The 20983-nt window shown below is 34.7% G+C and overlaps 3 protein-coding genes across 3 annotated transcripts in view; 1 reads left to right on the top strand and 2 right to left on the bottom strand.

Annotated features, from left to right (window-relative positions):
- Positions 1-1084: 1084 nt before the first annotated feature.
- On the bottom strand, positions 1085-14938 carry usp3 (ubiquitin specific peptidase 3). Its single transcript, XM_059536808.1, has 15 exons — positions 14462-14938; positions 11531-11591; positions 11185-11328; positions 10987-11070; positions 10798-10873; positions 10352-10434; positions 7651-7764; positions 6781-6894; positions 5079-5225; positions 4325-4431; positions 4167-4247; positions 3754-3872; positions 3552-3665; positions 2156-2223; positions 1085-1932 (listed from the first exon to the last, which is right to left on the bottom strand). Exons 1-15 carry the CDS (start codon positions 14550-14552, stop codon positions 1767-1769), a joined length of 1569 nt encoding a protein of 522 aa, XP_059392791.1. The 5' UTR covers positions 14553-14938; the 3' UTR covers positions 1085-1766.
- The window catches only part of ca12 (carbonic anhydrase XII), a 38611-nt gene continuing 24454 nt past the window's right edge, over positions 6827-20983 (top strand). The window contains exon 1 of the mRNA XM_059536806.1: positions 6827-6920. The gene's annotated coding sequence lies outside the window, so the exon portion shown is untranslated. The remainder of the gene's footprint in view (positions 6921-20983) is intronic.
- On the bottom strand, positions 15592-18548 carry si:dkeyp-73b11.8 (BPTI/Kunitz domain-containing protein). The gene is made up of 6 exons (XM_059536257.1): positions 18394-18548; positions 16675-16872; positions 16318-16494; positions 16207-16242; positions 16049-16127; positions 15592-15949 (listed from the first exon to the last, which is right to left on the bottom strand). The coding sequence occupies exons 1-6, from the start codon at positions 18464-18466 to the stop codon at positions 15820-15822; spliced, it is 693 nt and encodes a 230-aa protein (XP_059392240.1). The 5' UTR covers positions 18467-18548; the 3' UTR covers positions 15592-15819.

Genomic DNA, 20983 nt, shown 5'->3' with positions numbered 1-20983 from the left:
GAGCAACTGCATGTTCTTTTGTATGCAAAATACACCCAAGTTAACTGAGATCACTGTACATTGTGAAAAATGTTTAATAATAATATTATCATTATTCATATATATATACACATTACACAGAACTTAATTTCTGAACTTATTTGTTGTTGTCTTTGTATGCATGGATTACTTGGGTTGTTCCCGACAAAAGGTAAACAGCACCTTTAAAAATATATTTACTGAGAAAAATGGTGATGTGTTTAATACTTATTTTGCCATATTTAAATAAAATATTCATGCAATTTATAATTAATAAATCTAATAATCTTGATTTTTTTTGTTGTAGAATTGATAACAGAAAAGGCCAGACACTAACAATGCAAGACACTGAACTGACATAATATTATCAAATGTGGCACATTTTTAGTTTTACTTCCTCTATCTCTGTTCAACAAAAAAAATTAATTAATGATTTTTTTTTTTTGTACCCTATTTGTATTGTGGGATACAGAAGTGGGGCACAGCTAGTCTCCGCTGCAGACGGCACACCCACGGACCATCTGATGCATATTTGCATGCACACACACACAAATGGCATGAACTTTCTCTTTTTAGCAAGCAATAATCTGATTGGCTCATTTTGCACAACATTTGCATACAAAATCCATCTTAAAAAGGTACAAGGTTGAAAGGATTATAACTTGATTTCAGCTTTACATGGTCCCAATCGTTCTATAAAAATAAACTAAACAATGATTGGTCTTTTTATATGTCAGCCAGAACTGGAAATATTAACTAAAACCACGAAAAAAAAATCTTTTGTTAACATGAAACTTTGAACTTATTTTATTATATAATTCAGCTATTAGCCCAGGCAACATTTCTCATTTAACTTAATGTACTAAAATACCCCCCCCCCCCCCTCAAAAAATAAAAAAAATAAATCAACAATCATTCATAAAATCTATACTTACTAAAATAATACTGCTCAGAACTTGTGAAGTGAGGTCTTGGCCAACATAAGATGCCAAATGGATCCGTTATTACAATAATTTATTGCATACATTTTAATTTTGAAAATAATACAATAAACACACAAACCAAGTTTTGCACAATCTGCATCCCTTTAATTCTAAAAGGACAGGAAGTTTACATCTGGTCAAACACTTTCAAGCGTTAAGGAAACGAGACACGTGAGCTACTGGACCCTTCGGAAGTCATTTTCACATTAGTGAGGTGATCAGAGTCAACTACTGCTTTGTGATACAGACGACATCTTGTTTTGTCATGTAAAATCACACATTTCAAGTTTTAGTTCGGAAACACCTCCACATCAACCTAGATCAATGAACAGCAGGCTCAGGAGACAAGAATGAATTTCCGAGCCGAACAGAAACGGTTTTTCCTGGAGCAGTGAGCAGATCGTTGGCGTGAGTAAGAGACGTCAAAACGTGACAGCTGTCATCATTTCAGACGACGGAAAAACACTAAGTGAGAAGAGGAAAAAATCAATTGTAAAGCATTTTGTTTCTAAAGTCAATTTGAGTTCATTCGGCAGACCAAAATCCCCCTGAAGAATTGCCTTTGGAATCTCATTTCACACTGGTGGCGTTATGAAGACAAAAACTGGGACAGTCTATTAAACGAAAAGTCATCAAGTCCAAACTCAAGCAGCAATTCGGTTTATATTGAGGTTTGTGACGTAAAAAATCAGAACTGGATAGCAAAAGACAAGAGACAGATGACGGCACACGTATGAAGGTCCCATAACTGATCTGGATAAAGTCTTAAAGCTTGGCTGGACTCTCTTGATCGGTGTGCTCTGTGTAGAACAGAATGTACGCCTTGGCTTTCAGCACAGCCTCCTCACTGACCAGAGTGACCGTGCTGTCGTTGAAGTGGTACCATCGGCCCTCGTGAAGCCCGTATGCCGTGTAATGTCCCGAGCCGATGCTGTGGGAGAGGACAGTGATCTGATTATCTGTACAGAGCGTGAACTGATTAGCAGAGCTACTGATATAAAATCGCCCTCTAGTGGAGGACAAAGAAACCCAACTTTAGGCTGCTGCAGTAAATGAGATGTGTGCTACAAATGAAATATATCTCCATTACAGTCGTGGGAAGTGAGAAACAGTGTTATATTGTCAATAACAGAACAAGGCCAGCGTTTACTTACCCAGAACCATGATGCACCACTACTGCAGCAAGATCATACAGGCATCTCTCTGGCAAGCTGTTTTCAGGCTGAGCAGAATTACAGAATTGTTATGAAATCAGTATGACATAAAACAAGATATCATATAATATAACTAAAAATTATATTTATATAATATTGTAATATTTATTTTAACCATATGCTTTTTATAAAGGTATATAATTACTAGGGCTGTCCGTTTAACACGTTAATTAAATAGATATGAAAAATAATGCAATTAAAATATTTTAACGCAGTTAACACACTGGCCCTGGCCCCAGACCTGTACATCATCATACATTACATACAGTTAACTGTTAACCACATTATGTGGTTAAAAACACTGCATGGTTGTGATTATATAACAAGTGCAGCATCGTCTCAGCATCAACCTAAGTGCGAAAACGCAGTTTGAATTTGGGAGTTATGTGATGTCACCGAACATTCTAAATTCCATACGTGGAACCGTTCCGCTCAACAGGTTAAAGAATCATTCATAGAGAGCCATTTACTTCATTCCTTAATGAATCAGCTGTTTGAATGAAATGAAAAAAGACATTTACCGCCACCTACTGGCAGATTTTGTTTCTTATTTAGATAAAATAATAATAATAAAAACATTAAAGGGATAGGCCTAGTTCACCAAAAAAAAAAAAAGTCATCATAATTTACTCACCCTCATGTCGTTTCTGATAGCCCTAATAATTACATTCAATTATACAATTATGAATAAAATTTTGTGATAGTTATTCAAATTACTACTATACTGAAGTAAAATAATAACATACTTTATTATCTTACATATTTGTAACTTAAAACATATAACTTATAATGTAATCATATTTATCATTCATAAAAGTTTATGCAATGTAATTTATTTTATATATGTGTAATTATAATTTAACATTATTTAAAAGTGAACAAATGAAAACATTTATTAATTCTGTATTGTTACTTAATATTAACTTTAAAAATAAAACTTATTAAATATTAAATTAATACGTAGTTGATCAATTAATAGTAACATTTCACTACTTCATATAAAATAATTTTTTACAGCTATTAATTTAAATATAAAAAAATCTTAAAAATGTTACATTTTATATAATATAAATGTATTATATTTAATTTAATATTAATTAACACACATTACATTGTTACCTTATTATTATTCTATTACTTAATATTATCTCTAAAAATTGTATTATTATTAAATATTAAATTAGTATTTTGATATTAAATTAACAGTAATACTAATATTATTTGGAATATTTTTAAATAAAATAATTAAATATTAGGATGTTAAATATTAAATGTTAAGTATTAAAAACTAATTAAATAACATAGAACTTATTACAAAAACAAATGGTTCACTCACCTCTAGCAAGTAGCTTTTCATGTCAAGGCCATGCATCGGAAACTCTACATAAGTGTCAATCTTATTCCTCAGAAACGCTGTCCAGTGAAACCTCTTCAGATGCAAACAAAGCACCTACACATGGATTAGACATTGTATAACCATTACATATGACATAAAACACCATTTATTTAAAAATCGGATATTTCTACACATCCATCACCTTGGGCAGTTTGTGGATCCAGAATTTCTTGGTGGACTTTTGTCGCTTTTTGCACTTGTGACACATGTACAGCTCGGTTTCATCCAGTTCCTCGAGGTCTGTGAAGCTCCGAAGGCAATCTAAGAGACATTAGGCCTACATACTGACTAAAGGTCCTTGCACAAGGAGTTTGAAATTTTCGTATGCATTTTTATTTTTGAATCATTATCCTTTCCTATCAAAATACTTGCTACGGATAAAAACAAAAAGCAGGCAAATAATAGAACCTGATCCAAAAAAAATTTATGTCAGAGGCAGTGTGTAAATGTTTCTGACACAACGTGAGGTTGTATTTATTTTTGAATGTGCAAAAATTAATACCCTTAAGTCAACCAAAATGTAGCCATGTAATAGTATCTAATAACATCTCTTACCATTTAAAGTGCACGTCGGTCCCGGCTCTTGGTCTTTCCTGGCCTTGATTCGAAATTGGCTGGGAATGTCCAATGAGAGATCTAGAGGAGAGTGAGATTTAGCGTAACCTTTGCAACAAAAGCCTTCAAAGCTTAAATAGACTGAATTGACGGCTCACCTAGGAATGGATCAAATTTTCGAGACTCGGTGCCACATATCAAGCAGTACACCTCATTCTGCAGGATGCCACCAAACACAGATGTAACAATAGTGGAGGTCCCATTTCTGAAAAAAAGCAAAACCGCTCTACATTATTAAATAAACCCACAGAAGTCCGATCCCGAGAGCGCTGGACGGAAACAGGACTTTGTGAAAGCACATCTAGTCCGTCTATCCACAGCAGGATTAACCTGCCATTCTGTTCAGCACAATCCACTGAGCACGCCACAAACACTGCACTTCCTTTTCAATAACCCCTGCAAATCCACTCAGGTCACCCTCGCAGCTCTCGGCCGAGGGCTTCCTCACTTGTCTGCAGCTATTAATACAAACACAACAGGGTGGCTCTGGCTCTAGCAGCAGGCAAATGTGGGAACAGCCGTGTCTGTGTACGGAAAAGACTTCCCACTGCGTGGCGTAAAGAGTTATCTTTATCACTGCTGCCCACGTACTCGCTAAACTAGCAGGGGAGATATGGAACGAGGGGTGACCTGCTGAGATAGACCTACCTCGAATTAGAAATTTGCCCTGAACCATCTGTGTAGTTCACTGAAGACAAACTGTACTTTTTTTATTTTTATTTTTCATGTTAAAATATTGTGGCACCTGGTTTGTGTTTGAAGGGTTGCTTGCTCATGGAGTGGTGTAAGGTTTGACCTGTTTGTTCAAACAAAGGTAGATTGGGGGTACAAATTATGACTATATGTTCGTACATGCAGCATTTGTTCTCGGAGGCGAGTTTGGCTCGGTCCGGGGACAGGGTGGGACTGGGCGACCCGTTCTTGCTCCCCTGCATCTCTCGGTGGAGATGATCCAGAAGGTAACGCAGGAACTCGTGAGCATCCTGTTGCTGGTAACCCCTGCAAAATACACCAGACTGTCAAGTCAAAATGTACTTCTTTAAGAGAATTATTTTAAATGATTTGTCAGCAAGTTACTTTAGAGAAAATAATTGTTTGATTGATTGATATCTAAATAGTTTGATCTATTTATCTACACTGTATGGACGAAAGTATATGGATACCCCCTTCGTTAGAACAGAAAAAGGCACTTCCAAAACTGCTGAAACAAAGATAGAAACAATTCATGTATTTAAAAATGGTTTTCCATCTCTGTTGCAAATGTTTTGGAAGTGTCTAAAATGAATGTACCAGTATGTACAAGTCATTGGTGTTTGGTGATGAGTTTTTGGCTCAAGATCTGCATTTAAAGTCACACCTGAGGTGTTCAGCTGGGATGAGGACTTGGCTTTCTACAGACCAGTCAAGTTCTTCCACACTGACTGAATCATTAGAATAGAATAGAAAAGGGTCCTGTCCAAACTGTTGCTATAAAATACGAAGCACACAATTCCCTAAAATATCATTATATGCCTAAACATTAAGATTTTACAAAAGTAGTCAAACCTGTTCATTAGAAAGGGGTGTCCCTAAACATTTGGCAATATAGTCTGTCTATCTGTCTATCCATCCATGTTTTAACATATACTGTATCAGTAACAATGGCAATATTCATGTCAACATTATCAGTATCATTTCTAATCCTTTTACACTTTACATAAAATTTTTTACTGTTTAATATTATGCAATATTATTACAGATAATAATATAGTAGTAAAAAAGTAATATTTGACTTTTAATATTGTAATATTAAATACATTTAGTACACAAAACAGAGAGCAAAAATTGGTCACTGACCAATATATATTGCTATGGCTGATATATCTGCAAATGTTTGCCATTTTTAATTTATCGATAAATTTGCCTGATATGCTTTTCTTTTTTAGACAAGTGTGGGAAGCTTGGAAACAGCACTGATAAACTGATCCTTATTTAAGAAAATATATTTCTTCTGCACTTTTTATTTTCATGTTTCTGTGGAAAAAGACTAAAATAAAATAAGATTACAAAATCACAAAGCTCCTACCTAAAGTATTTTCAGGGTTTTTTTTTTTTTTAAATCAAGGTCAAATTTCTTCTTCATTCTATTAATTTTCTAATTATTTATTTCTAATTATAACATTTACTTGGTGTATGCATGTGTACTTATGCATGTGTTTACATCGATCTTTAACTTAAGCAGTCTGACATCTATCTATCTATCTATCTATCTATCTATCTATCTATCTATCTATCTATCTATCTGTCTGTCTATCTGTCTGTCTGTCTAGCCATCAACCACTCATCTCTAATAAAAAAAAGATACAAGAATGAAATTCGGCCGTTAAAAAAAAAAATCCAAATCGGCCGACCAATGACCAATAGAAATGGACATAATATTTTTCTAAGTGCTTAAATAATGAAAAAAATTCAACTGAATTTTGGTGAAATTCATGGTATATTTTTATAAAAGCTCAGGATGACAAATCCTGGAAGAACCGCAACACATTGTTTAGCTGTGTGATTTTTATGATACCTGAAACTTGGCATGATTTTCCAGATGACATAAAAGAGAGCATCTGGGCTGAAGGCAGTCTGACTCCCCTGCCAAAGTGAACAGAGTGTTTTCCTGAACTCCTCGACCAGAGACCTGCACAACAGAGCAGAGAAATGGAGGTATGTTAATGGACATCACAGGGTCTCCAGTATATTAGAGACACCAGGACAGTGCCTATAAACTGAAAGATCAGGCCTGCTCTTAGAGTGACAGATTGCAGAGAAAAAAACATGCTTAAACCAAACAACACAATGTAACTCATCACATAATTTCATGTTCAGGGTAACAAAATAAATAGGCTTCCTTCATCTTCAAAACCATAAACAAACTACAAAACAAGGTAACAACAACAACAAAAAGACTCAGACTATTAAATACAGGTTGTAGTAAGGATAAACATGGATTGCGTCAACGGTCAACCACAGTGTTTTGTCAGCTGAATTTTTGACTTTATCATGTAAATTATTTACCAAATAATAACATATAACTTAAGTTGTAATTTAAAATTAATAAAAAGTATATATTTAAAATTATATTTAATTAACAATACATCTAAAATATCAGAATTTCACATTCTATAAATATATATAGATATATATATATATTAGATTTTATATAGTTTGATATACACTGTTTTTTTTTAATCGTCATTTTCACCGTAGATGTTTGTCAAGGTATAATAAATCTTTAAGGAAACAAAAAACTATAGCCACTCCATAAACATTTAGACTGGTATTGTATATGACTTGGCATAACATATATTGTGAGGGCTTACATTATAGAAAGTATGTTCTGACTATTTCTTTAAAATAAAGGACAGCATTTGAATTTCAGTGGAGAGGACCTTACACACTGCTGTCCCCCTGACTTCTGGTGTGGTACATTCTCCTTCCTGCGGTTTTCCCGCTTCGTAAGGCCACCGAGGGCAGCTCCTTAAAATAACAGCTGAACACCTGGATGTTACTGGAGACAGGAAACAAAAACCAGTGTGTAACCAAACAGAGATGTCTTCAACATGACTCAAGATCCTTCTGAGTTACGACCGTTCGGTATATCTTTCCAAACGCAAATTAAACAGTGTCAGTATGCCAGAATACTATGGTAACTTTGCCAAGGCTTCCTTTTCCATTGATCATGGCCAGCAGAAGTGCGCAAATGGAAATGTGATTTTTTTTAGGTAGGTTTAGTGTTTTATCCAGGCCTTAAAAAAAACGATAACAGCTCAGCAACAATAGATCCATTTACAATAATTAAAACTGTAATTCAAATTATATTGCAGTTTGATGACAAACTTTTATGTTGACTTGTCAAAGCCTTGTCTGTATGTTTTAAATAACGTAGAAAAGCTTAAAAGTTTGAAGGATTTTATTAGTCAGAGAAATGTTGCAAACACTTTTTAGCATCTTGTTAGCATGATTTAACATGTTGTTTCGTAACGTGTTTCTAACATGATTTTACATACTGTTAGAATGTTTTTTATGCTGGTAACATTTCTAGATTGATTAACATGTGTTGTTAAGATGTTTCTAGCCTTTTTAACATGTTGCTAGCACAATTTAGCATTTTAGCATACTAGCATGCTAACATTTTAATGTGATTTAACATTACTAGAATGTTTAAGAAAGTTGATAGCATAATTTAGCATTTTGTTAACATACTAATATGAATTAGCACATAGCTTTTTAACGTTTTATGTTTTTAACATATTGCTAATAAGATTAACACATTACTAGAATGTTTAAGAATGTTGATAGCATGATTTAGCACATTGTTAACATGTTACAGGCATGTTAAATCATGCGTTCATAACTAATTAAAAAGCAATACACTTTTAAAATGACTTAATACATTGCTAAAAATGTATGCACATGATTTAGCACTGCTAACATGTATGTTATGTTGATATCATTTATTTTCTTTGCTAGCATGTTTCTATCATTATTTACAACATTGCTAGTATGTTTTGACATGGTGCTAGCAATGATTTAATGCATGGATAGCATATTTTTACATGAATGAGCAATAGCATGATTTAACACAATAAACATTTCTTACTGCAAACCCGATTCCAAAAAAGTTGGGACACTGTACAAATTGTGAGTAAAAAAGGAATGGAATAAATTACAAATAAACTTATATTTTATTCACAATAGAATATAGATGGATTGGATTGGATTTCATAAGAGCTACACATTCCAAAAAAGTTGGGACAGGTAGCAAAAGCGGGTGGAAAAGTTTAAATATAAGGAGCAGCAATTTGCAACTTATTAGGTCACTTGGCAACATGACTGGGTATAAAAAGAGCGGCACAGAGTGCCAGTGCCTCTCAGAAGTCAAGATGGGCAGAGGATCACCAATTCCCCCAATGCTGCGGCAAAAAATAGTGGAGCAATATCAGAAAGGGGTTTCTCCGAGAAAAACTGCAAAGGGTTTGAAGTTATCATCATCTACAGTGCATAATATCATCCAAAGATTCAGAGAATCTGGAACAATCTCTGTGTGTAAGGGTCAAGGCCGGAAAACCATACTGGATGCCTGTGCTCTTCGGGCCCTTAGACGGCACTGCATCACATACAGGAATGCTACTGTAATGGAAATCACAACATGGGCTCTGGAATACTTCCAGAAAACATTTTCGGTGAACACAATCCATCATGCCATTCGCTGTTGCTGGCTAAAACTCAATAGGTCAAAAAAGAAGCCATATCTAAACATGATCCAGAAGCTCAGGCGTTTTCTCTGGGCCAAGGCTCATTTAAAATGGACTGTGGCAAAGTGGAAAACTGTTCTGTGGTCAGACGAATCAAAATTTAAAGTTCTTTTTGGAAAACTGGGACGCCATGTCATCCGGACTAAAGAGGACAAGGACAACCCAAGTTGTTATCGGCGCTCAGTTCAGAAGGGGTTGCATGAGTGCGTGTGGCCTGGGCAGCTTGCACATCTGGAAAGGCACCATCAATGCTGAAAGGTATATCCAAGTTCTGAATAAAATATTGAAATTTAAAAACTTCCACATCATTGCATTCTGTTTTTATTCACAATTTGTACAGTGTCCCAACTTTTTTGGAATCGGGTTTGTATTATTTTTACTTGCTATCACAGTTGTCCTACTGTAATATTCTTGTGGAAACCATTCACTTTGTTCAGGTTCTTAGATAAAAAGTAAAGTTCAGAATGACAGTATTTGTTTGTAGATATAGCATTTGTTTGTAGATGTAAAACCTATTTAATTCATCCTTGCTAAATAAATGTTAAAAAGGGTAGTGTATCTGAATGTTTGCCTCAGTAGTTCGTGGTAATGCAGCTGAACGGTTTATGTGATATTTGGTATGAGTTGCTCGCTGTGGTTTAACCGTTAGTCCGGCGAGTGTAAGGTTGGCTGCAGTAGGCAGGCATAGGGCCTAATCCGTCCCCTGGCTGCCCACCAAGCTCTCCTCCAGCCAGCTCACAGGCCACAGAGGCACCGTTACCAGCCAGCAGAGCACAGGGAGGCTTTGAGCCTCCACCAGCTGGGACACCCACACCCTGCCGGGTTATGCATCGCTCTTACCTCAGGGACTGGAGAATGGCATTCATGAAGCAGGTGTTGCCCAGGTTTCGGAGGCCCGTGGCACACTGTGCTATGGTGCTGTCCTGTGTGGTGACATTAAAGAAAATTATAGATCCAGAACACATTTGATAAATGATGCATCCAGAGTTGGAATGAAAAAGTATGCACTTCGCTAATAAAATTTACAAAGCAAAAATCTGGGTACATTCTTACATTATACTGCAACTGTAACTTATACTGTAATTGTAATGTGTCAACATTTAATATATATATGTAGGGTTATGAAACCGGAGTCATCTGCACTGCATGGGGAAGTTTTTACCTTCCAGTAATTATTAACAATGAAATATGTGGTGAGATATGTGGATGGACATACAACATTTTTCTGAACCATATCTCAGCACACCAGGGTCTTTTACACACTTCCAAAATCCAATTAAACTCACGCTGTCTTTCTTTCTGTCAGGAGAGGAACTGTCTGACAGTTTTCTCTTCCTCTGTCTGTCAGTATTAGACACAGAGCTGAAAAAAAAGAGAATAAATCAGTTCAAAAACAATAATATAATCGATGTATTTAAGTGATGGTTGATGATTTTACTTATATATCATAACACATCGACAAACACCAGACGTACTTTTCCAAACTCTGCAGATGTTCTCTGACCCTCTGTATATGCCCCAGTTTTGTGTCATTCACCACAAATTCATCACATCTGTAACTACAGGAAAGAAAACAGCTGAAAAATAATGTATGTCCTGTCTCTTTAAGACACTTATCTTACTATTGTAAATTGAAAAATATTTCTGGAGAGAAAAATAGGGAAGAAACTAACCAGAACGTGCTGTAACTGTTACAGTCCATGCACACAGAGTGCTGCTGACTCTTCTCACTCGACTTTTCTCGCTCGGGCTTCCTTTGACTGCCTCCTGGTGCCTGAATCTCCTCGAAATGCTTTTTTGCATGGCCGTTTACATACCTGACACAGAAAACAGATGCGAGGTCATTTAATGTGTGAAATTTAATATTAGAATGTAATTCATTTGAATTCAATTGAATTTTTATTTTATTTTAATGTAGCTTAAACAATTCTGAACAATCAAGAACTATGAATTTCTATGAAGTCCTATATAAAAGAAACAAAACCACACAGACTAGAAAATATCAATTTAAGCACTCACCTTCCACAATGCACGTTCAAACACGTCAGGCAAACCCATGGGCTTTTGTTTGACCGGCAAACTATCAAAATATACAGCATATGTGTAACATCCATGATATGATTTGGCATTTTACAAATGTATAAAACAAGACCATTTTAATTTATTTATTTATTAAATGTTTTAATTAATTATTTTCCCTACACATGAAAATGTGTCAGCTTCTCTTGGGCTTAAAATGCTTTAAAAATTAATATATTACACACCTATAATAACTAGTTATATTACATATACATATAATAATTAGTTATTATTACCATTATTAATAAAATTATATTATTAAAAAAGTATAAGCATGTTTTTCAAGCTCTATACTATACCCACACAAGTAATCTTGGGATTAAAAAATAGTAATAAAAAAAAAAAAAAATATATATATATATATATATATATATATATTTTACACCATAAATTATTCCTTAAATGTTTATAGCATGTTAAATAATTTTTAAATAATAATTTTTTTAATGTAATTTTACAAACATAATTTTGTTATGTTAAATAAACAGATGTATGAAACCAGACCCACATGCTCGATACATGAAACCTAGTGTATAATAAAGATCTGTGTAATGTGCAGAGATAAGGTGGCATGTTAACCTTGTGCGAATGTAATCTCTGGCTGTGGCCTGCTGGGAGAGAGCGCTTTCTTCTAATTGCCTTGATCACCTTCCCTCTGAGCGCACAACAAGCATCTGAATTAGCTGTTGCTAAGGAACGGTCGATTCTCGTGAATGCTGGTCTGTGCACGACCCAACAAATGTGGAAAAAGTCAATAGACCCCCTCTGTCTCCTCGTACCTGCTGACCGCCTGTGTGCTGATTAAGAAAGCGCCAATGCTGTGCTATTGTAGCATGCTTTATATAATGTGCTTCACACAAAAGAAGCAATGTTCTAACACAATCACGCTGTTATTAGGAACAAAGCCACCTAAACAGGTATGTCGTGTGCGATTTTCCCAAAGAATCGGCCATAAAGTGCAGTGAAACTGAAGTCTTATTCAATTATATGATATTAAAGGTTCAGTCATTTAAGTAATTACTTCTTCTTTTTTAGCAGTACTTATGATTAACATGTTTCATAAGTGTGAAATGTGTTAAACAAGAGATATGGGGCATTTCTCATGTCCCGTGGGTGTGCTGAGGGGCCACTGGGCGTCACACCCTAAATGTTCATGGGTTTTCAGTGTAATCTAACATGTCAATTCATTTTTAGACAAAAATACACATCATCATAACCTATTAGGTAATACTTATGGATGCATGATATGTTGGTAATGCTACTGGTAAAAAAGTATAACTAACATTTGATGTAAGTTAGTATGAAAGCAATCTCATCTTGAAACTGTTTTTTTTTTTTTTTTGTATTTTTAATCATAAATGTCAATATCTACAGAGTGTAATGCCTGAAATATAGGGCTGCATGATTATGACAAAAATCATTATTGTAGATTACTCCCTTAAAATTGTAAATGCGATTATTAATTACAGTTATCACAATTTACATTAAATGACGTTTATAACATTGTTTGATGCAACTGCGTGCGTCATTTTTATATGAAAATAAACAAGCTGAAAATAATCTAACTGAAAAAAATGAAGTGCTTTTCTATAGTATTAAGCCTCAAATGTCAACCATACATCAGATTAGTTTCCTCTTTTAATTATAAAAGTACAAATAGGAATGGTATTATAATGTTATAGTAAAACTAAAATTTAAATAACATTGCTATTTGTACTACATTTTAGAGCCTTTGTGGGCATAAGAAACTCTTTCCAAAAACATTTTTTAAAAATGGTGTCGACCTCAAACTTTTGCGTGGGGGTAAGGTTAGGCTTATATATTTGTCTATCACTATAATATCTCTAATAAACCAACTTCCTACATTTTATTTTTATTTATAGAGGAAATCTAAGCCTTTCAAGGAGATTCTGATGATAATGATGACAAACAAACACTAGATCCTGCACTTCTTTCCACAAATTGGTTGCCATGAGTCCTAATGGGTTACTTCAAAGGTCTCTCCAACCTTTAATGGCTTACCCGAATGTTCTCCAGAGCATTTTTCCAGAAAACCGGCCCCTGTAAAAGCAGTCCCACACTAAGCCAATAATTACCATCAACAATAGCTCGCTTTTAAATTGCCACTCTTAATACTTTCCTACCTACAGCAAATGTCCAAGTCCAAAAAGAAGGAGTGAAAAAGTTTTCAGACCCTTTGTATTTCAGTGCTTTCTTACACATGTAAAGCCACAAATGTAGTAACGTTACACTAATGTTGTTAAAACGTTTGCAGACATTATTTCCGGTTTATTTTGAGCCCTGTCTGTATAGACTGCTTTTGTCTGCATTACATATGAAGATCAATGTTAATCATTTACTGTAATTCATATTAAAGCAAATGACAAATTAGAGCCAACCGCAATAATACAAGATTAAAAGTAATTAAGAAAAGAAAACCTAACTCAAGCTTCTGAAACGGTGAAATAAACTGGCGAAAGCGAAAGGAAAACGGCGACAGTAGTTTAGTATTTTGTTTTATTTTTTAAAACAAAACATTTCCTTGAAATGTCTTCATAGAACAATAAGCTTTCCGCTATCACTCTCAATTTAGCAAGTTTGACTTCTGTGTGAAGCTAAACTACTCGGTTGGTGGGTTTAATATTCAATAAAGCACATTTACCAAATATTATCGTTTCACGTTGTGTTATATGTTGAGATGTTTTTCGGTTTTATTTGTACAAAAACACAAAAGCCTCCTCGCGCGAGCTGCTGAGAGCAATGAGGCAGTTAGCCGGTTCGGCTAGTTCGAGCTAGCTAGCTCTTGCAGGAAACTGACTTAATTATTATTCGTTGTTAATGAATTATGATTCGCATGTAACGTGAACTCACCGGAGCAGCACCATGAGGAAGGGGAACCGTTGGGGAACCGGGTCGGATCCACCGTCAGACAGACACTGGAACTCAGGTGAGGGCACTCCATGAGTCTGTGTGCTAGCTAAAGCACGAGTGAGCCCAGTCTGTCCTCTTCTGGATGATGTCTGCGGTAGGTTAACCTCCAAAAGTGTGTGTTAACAGACACAAAATGTGTTTTCGCTTTCCAGTTGGTGGATTCTTAAACGTGTAAATACTGAGGAGTGATGTTGCTCTGCTTAGTGAAGTCAGTGTGTTGTTATGGTTTAAGAGAGCAGACATGCATGCACACATTAGGGCTGTCTCAAAACCTACTGAGAGCCCTACCTAGACAGAAAAATAGAAAGCGTACTAAACGGTCTTAACTCGGATTATTGTCTCGAGTTTGCTTTACTTTTCCTTGCACGGTATGTTTAAACAAGCGTGTGTAATAAGACATGATTCATTCAGAAACCTTCGTAGGCAGAGCAGTGATAAACGCTGAGAGAGAGAGAGAGAGAGAGAGAGAGAGAGAGAGAGAGAGAGAGAGAGAGAGAGAGAGAGAGAGAGAGAGAGAGAGAGAGAGAGAGAGAGAGAGAGAGAGAGAGAGAGAGAGAGAGAGAGAGAGAGAGAGAGAGAGAGAGAGAGAGAGAGAGAGAGAGAGAGAGAGAGAGAGAGAGAGATGAAGTGGGGATATGAGCAAATTTGGACGTCTCGGGACGAGATTCGACTGTGTAACTATTTTCCAAGTCAGTATTATTTTGGAGGTGTTCTGAAACTGTAAACTGTATGATGTTGTGAATAAAACTATGGATAGCAATATAATAAATAACATGTTCTGTAAGTGTTAACTTGTATGTATTTATTTAGTAGAAATAAATTAATTATACTAAAAATGCAAAATATAATTATTTTTAAAATATAATAAATATTTTCTGAAGTGAAACCCTTAAACTATGATTGACTAACATCATAAACACACACACACACACACACATATATACACACACACACACACACATATATATATATATATATATATATATATATATATGTATATATATATATTTCCAAGCACCAACAGGCAAACTGTTCCCCACTTCAAGGCATTTAAGACAATGCAGACATTTCTACTTTATATGTTTATTGTGATATGGCCAGGTTAGCAGACATATAAAACACTGCAAATTAGAAATGGCCTTCCAAATATAGACACAAGTATAATGTACAAGTAAATAAACTACAGGAATATTATGAATGTACCTTTTTATTACAGTCAAACATTTTTACCTGTACATCTTTTTTTTATGCAAACAATGATTGGCTAAAAGTTTCAATGTACATTTGTGGCTAAAAATTTAGGGTTGGCCTGTAGAAACTTCAAGAGTGGCTGGTTTTGCTTCTCCTCCTCCCATCTCAATGGCCTGCTCTTTCAGTGGTTGCTCTGCAGACTTTTCCTCTTTTTTCCCATGTTTCTTTGATCTAGGCCTAGAAGATTCCATGTGAACATGTATCAACAAAAACACTGTCAGTAAAAACCAATAAAGCCAAACACAAAAATATATAGTATATACTGTAATGACATACTTTTTCTTGACAGCAAAGACAATCACCACAATGAGAATAACGGCACCAATAAGACCAAACACAACACCCAAGATAATTCCTGATGGGATAATAATACATTAACATAATTGCATGAAAAAAATTCAAATGAGTTTAAAACATATTTAAGTTTCACTTACCGATTGATTCACCAGAATGTTCCTCAGGGCCTTCATCTGTTCAAACAAATACACAATTAACATGCACTTTTGCATATATACTTCTGGGTAAAATCATTATTAGCCACATACCTGCTGCATTGTAACATGTGGCATTGCACAAGTTTAGTGTGAGGAATCGGTTTCCGTTGCCCACACAGCCGGTCCAGGAAAAAGACATGCATTTGTTGTGTTCAGGACTGTAGTAATAACGTTGATAGCGACTTACACATTCCCCTGGCTTTTTTGGAAGATAGCAAGCTCGTCTTTCTGTTAAAAAAAGCGAAATGAATACATATATATCAAATATTGTGTCTACCACAGGGTGGCAGTATTATCTTAAATTGAGCATTGTTTCTTGGGTGTTGTTTGGACAGGATTGAATTTACAAATGATTGTATCAATGCATAATCATATGCATGTCATATATAAAAGCAATTATGTTTTTACCGTCCATAGGAAACAGTTCATCAGCTCTGTGTGAACAGTTTCGCATGCACTGCTTCTCTGTCATGAAACGGTTTGCATTCCCACCACTCCCAAAGTATCGGAACGGAAAACAGTTGTCTTTTTCTGCATTGTAGTACATTAAAGACCTAACGTTGGCCTCAGGTCCTGTCCCTTCATCTGGCTCTAGACTGCAGGCCGCTAGAATTTAGGGAATAATAGACAGAGAAAGTGATTTGTACTGTATTAGATCTGTGTACAAGATTTAGAGAATCACTATTAAAAACAAAACCAAAAAACCCATCATTACATTTGCTACATTGTTCATCAATGATTGAAGCACCCATGGAAATGGGAGTGATCTTTGTATCTTGAATGGTAATGTGTAACTAGTCTGGCAGAGTCCACACCTAGTTTTAATGATGATTGTAAATCTTGTATTTTTTTTACTGTATGTTAATGATTTCTAGGGTGTTAGACCTGTACAGCCAATGTGTCCTTATTGTGTGTCCTATAAAAACTCAAGACAATGGTTTCATTTCTACCTTTTTGTACAGGTACAAATATTCTCTTTGAATACATGAAGTGGTAAATCCAAGTAAATTTGCAATTGTAAACAGACAAAAACATCAGCTGCTGATTCTCAGTGATAACTCAGTTATGCCCAGTGTCATGAGAAATGTTTTAGTTTTTATGAGTGAAAGATCCAGACTCCTCCCAATCCATGTGTATTCTGGTTCTGTTAATTGTACATGCTGTTGTAGCTCCATTAACCTTTCTCCACTATTTCTTTCTTCACTTTTAATGTTAGCAGGTTTTACTTCCTGTAAATATTATGCAAATTCAGTTTAATTTAAAGTCTTATTTGTTACAATTTTGCAACAACAACATAAAAAATATTTTTTTTTTCATACAAGACTTTAAATAGAGTCATAAAAAGGGTTGTAACTCAACAAGGTTGTGCAAAATTCTGAATTTATAATTGGCTCTCTGGATTCATGAGTGTGAATTTGAATTAAATTGGCCACACCCCACAGGAAGTTGACTTGGAATGACAAGAAGTGGAATTTACTGAATTACAATTCAGACTAATTCAAATTGAGTGTTATTACATCCATAAAATATACGTTAATTTATTAAATATCAAAGTTGTTGGGAATTAAGTACATCTTTCTATAGGAAACATTTTAAACTGATCTATACTTTTAGCTTTATGGTTTTTTTTTAATTTTAAGTATTAATTCAAGGTTTGTCTCAATGCACATTCCTTTTCTAGTTAAAAATGACACTTAAAATGATGTAAATTTCTTAAAACTTCAGTGCATTTAAATTCTGCCTTTTTAAAATATAAACTGCAATTCTACATTCAGTTTGCTTCCTTAAAATCAGGCTTGCATTCACACACACACACACACACACACACACATAAATACATATATATATATATATATATATATATATATATATATATATATATATATATATATATATATATATATATACAAATGAATATATTTATTAAATTTAACTAATTTCATCGCGTAAAGTATGGTTGTGTTTTGTTTGATTTGACCTTTTTTGGCACTTTCTTTGACCTTGAGAATAGTATTTTCTACATTCAACATTAAGTAATGAGGTAAAAATAAAGACCAAACCATACATAAACCCCTTTATCGTTCATAAAACAATTGAATATGTTGTTGTTGTTGTTTTAAATCTTACCTGATTTTGTTGTTTGGGCCTGAATGTTGTGGTTTACAGCAAAAATGAACAAAATTATGCCAAGTTCCCTCATAGTGAGCCACGTAGTAGTATGGACGCTGGTGTAGATGAACGTTTGCAAATTTTGATCAGAAAGGGGAGGATGATTTGCACTTTGTACTTTCTCGAGATAAGAGTAATAAACTTTAAGGAGGGAACAACGGACTTCTGTTACTGCGGATTAATAGATTTGTTGCAAGATAGAGCAGTAAAAATGAATCTTTATTATTTGCATTCTTTATTTAAAAGCAGAAATTAAAAAATGGCATTTAAACACTATTAAAAAATTGTGTGTTTGTAATAATCCATAAATCACACTTCCTCCAGTAATAAAGTCAATCTCCTTTTGTCCTCCCACATCAAAATCCACCAAAATATTTGTTAAGTTTTCGATTGTAAATAGTGATTGATCTGAAGGTGAGTACATCTGAGGTGGGGCGGGGGGCAACTATTACTTTATTATACATTTGTAATAATAGTAATACCAGAGACAATGGGCCTCATTTATGAAATGACTGTATGACAATTGGGCGTATGGTCGTTTCAACTTGGAGTTTATCAATATGGACGTGGGCAGTGGTGATCAAATCTCACGTCTGGTATCAGCTCATATATGCAGGTTTTTGTGTTACCTGAACTTGCACGCAGTATAGTAAATCTGGTGGAGAATTGTAGAATGACAGCATTTTGTTCATTTTGCTTATTCCTGACCATCAACCAAAGCTCATTAGTTGATCGTTAACCAGTAAGATTAGAATGACTTTTTTTGTTTCTTTATCCCCTTTACTGCATCTATATATGTATTTTTTTAAATTCACGAAAAAACGGTTGTGAATACAGACTAAAGGGTGGTCTCTTTTTTAAAGAAGACAATTTAGCAGATTATTACAGAAGTGAAATATTTTAATAAAATGAAAGTATTAAAAAGTTATAGAAGTTTAGATTTACTGTAAGAAAATGTATTGTACTATTTGTTTTTATTTTATATAAAAAATAGTTAAAAATACAAAATTGTTACAGATTTAAAGCCATATGTCTACATAAGTTCATATGTGTGGAGTATATTTTATTTCTATCTAAAATATTAATATTATTTGCTTCCCTGTACTAAAAAGTGTTCTGTAGGCTGTCTCTGAGTGCTTCAGTATGCTTGAGTTTCCACTGTTGTACTGTGTACAACACTGAGCGCAAGCTAGATTAAAGAGATTTTTTCGTTTTGAATGTTATTCTTACAAAAACGCATCGATTTACTACAGGTGCCCTTTGTTCACCCACCGGAGCCTTATGAGACACTTTATTTTATGGAAGGCGCTTTTTAATTAACTTCTTTTGGAAGGAATGCAACAACTGCTGACTGCAATGATAGACCTTGAAAAATCAAAGACAATTTTTAAAAGGGATGCACCGATACCACTTTTTTCAGAACGAGTCCAATACCAATACTTTCATTTTTGGTACTCGTCGATACCGATACCAATAACTGTATTTTCACAGCATTTGTAATTTTTTACAAATGTTGGCTACAGAGAATAAAAAATAATAATAGTAAGAAGAAGAAGAATCAAGTTAGTTGGCTTAATTTAGCAAACATATATTTCCTTCAGTTATTTCCATACTTAATTATACCTGTTAAAATGTATTGTATAAGCTTTTGTTACTTTCACTGTACATTTTAATGCTGCATTAGAGCTGCTCCATTGCAGCAGCTCAATATTGTAATCACAAAACCTTTTCCTAAAATAATGCAGGGAACCATTCGTTATACATTATATGAGTATGGCGTAATATTTTGGTGATTTAATTTGTGACACTGTGCTCAATGTACGAGGACCCTCGCATACGAATAAAAACCATAACCAAAACCAAGCTAAAGACGTTTGCATTGATGCAGAATGAAAGAGACACTTATAGCCTAGCGCATTTCACACAGTCTGCTTAGTTTCACTTTTGCTTTAATCGTGTATGCTTGACGTTTAAAATAAATGTTGTTTAGAGTGAATGCCCATATCATTTTTGTTTGTTTTATATTTTCGATTTAATTTTAATCCAAATGCATGCGCTAATGGAGTGAACACCAATCAAGAACATGCAACAGAAGCGCTCGCTCTCGGACTCTCTCGCGTATCTTTCTCTGACTCTCTCTCTCTCTCTCTCTCTCTCTCTCACGCATCTCTCGCTCTATTGTCAAAAAACTTTAGTAACTTGTGCAGTTTTGCTTGCTTGCTTTTTACATATCCGACCGAACTACAAACTTTCCAGTGATATCTGTGATATATTCACTCAACAAGATCGCACACCTGTGCTATATCTCTGCTTATCAGCTTAAAGGGTTAGTTCACCCAAATAGCAAAATTATGTCATTAATAACTCACCCTCATGTGGTTCCAAACCCGTAAGACCTCAGTTTATCTTTGCAACACAGTTTAAGATATTTTAGATTTAGTCCAAGAGCTCTCAGTCCCTCCAACGAATCATTTGATGTAACCAGATCTTTTTGAACCAGTTCACCTAATCGAACTGAATCGTTTGAAATGGTTTGCGTCTCCAATAC

Source organism: Carassius carassius, chromosome 43 (assembly GCF_963082965.1).
Source record: "Carassius carassius chromosome 43, fCarCar2.1, whole genome shotgun sequence".
Classification (NCBI taxonomy): Eukaryota; Metazoa; Chordata; class Actinopteri; order Cypriniformes; family Cyprinidae; genus Carassius; species Carassius carassius.
Note: the sequence above shows the minus strand (reverse complement) of the source record. Positions and strands in the feature narration are given on the sequence as shown.

Coding starts and splice junctions, on each gene's coding strand:
- usp3 (XM_059536808.1), bottom strand. CDS start 14,552: ATGGAGTGCCCTCACCTGAGTTCCAGTGTCTGTCTGACGGTGGATCCG. Junction 11,329..11,530: donor TTGAACGTGCATTGTGGAAG/GTGAGTGCTTAA, acceptor TTTCTGTGTCAG/GTATGTAAACGGCCATGCAA. Junction 10,874..10,986: donor CATCTGCAGAGTTTGGAAAA/GTACGTCTGGTG, acceptor CTTTTTTTTCAG/CTCTGTGTCTAATACTGACA.
- si:dkeyp-73b11.8 (XM_059536257.1), bottom strand. CDS start 18,466: ATGAGGGAACTTGGCATAATTTTGTTCATTTTTGCTGTAAACCACAAC. Junction 16,873..18,393: donor GGCCCAAACAACAAAATCAG/GTAAGATTTAAA, acceptor CCTAAATTCTAG/CGGCCTGCAGTCTAGAGCCA. Junction 15,950..16,048: donor GTCTTTGCTGTCAAGAAAAA/GTATGTCATTAC, acceptor GGAATCTTCTAG/GCCTAGATCAAAGAAACATG.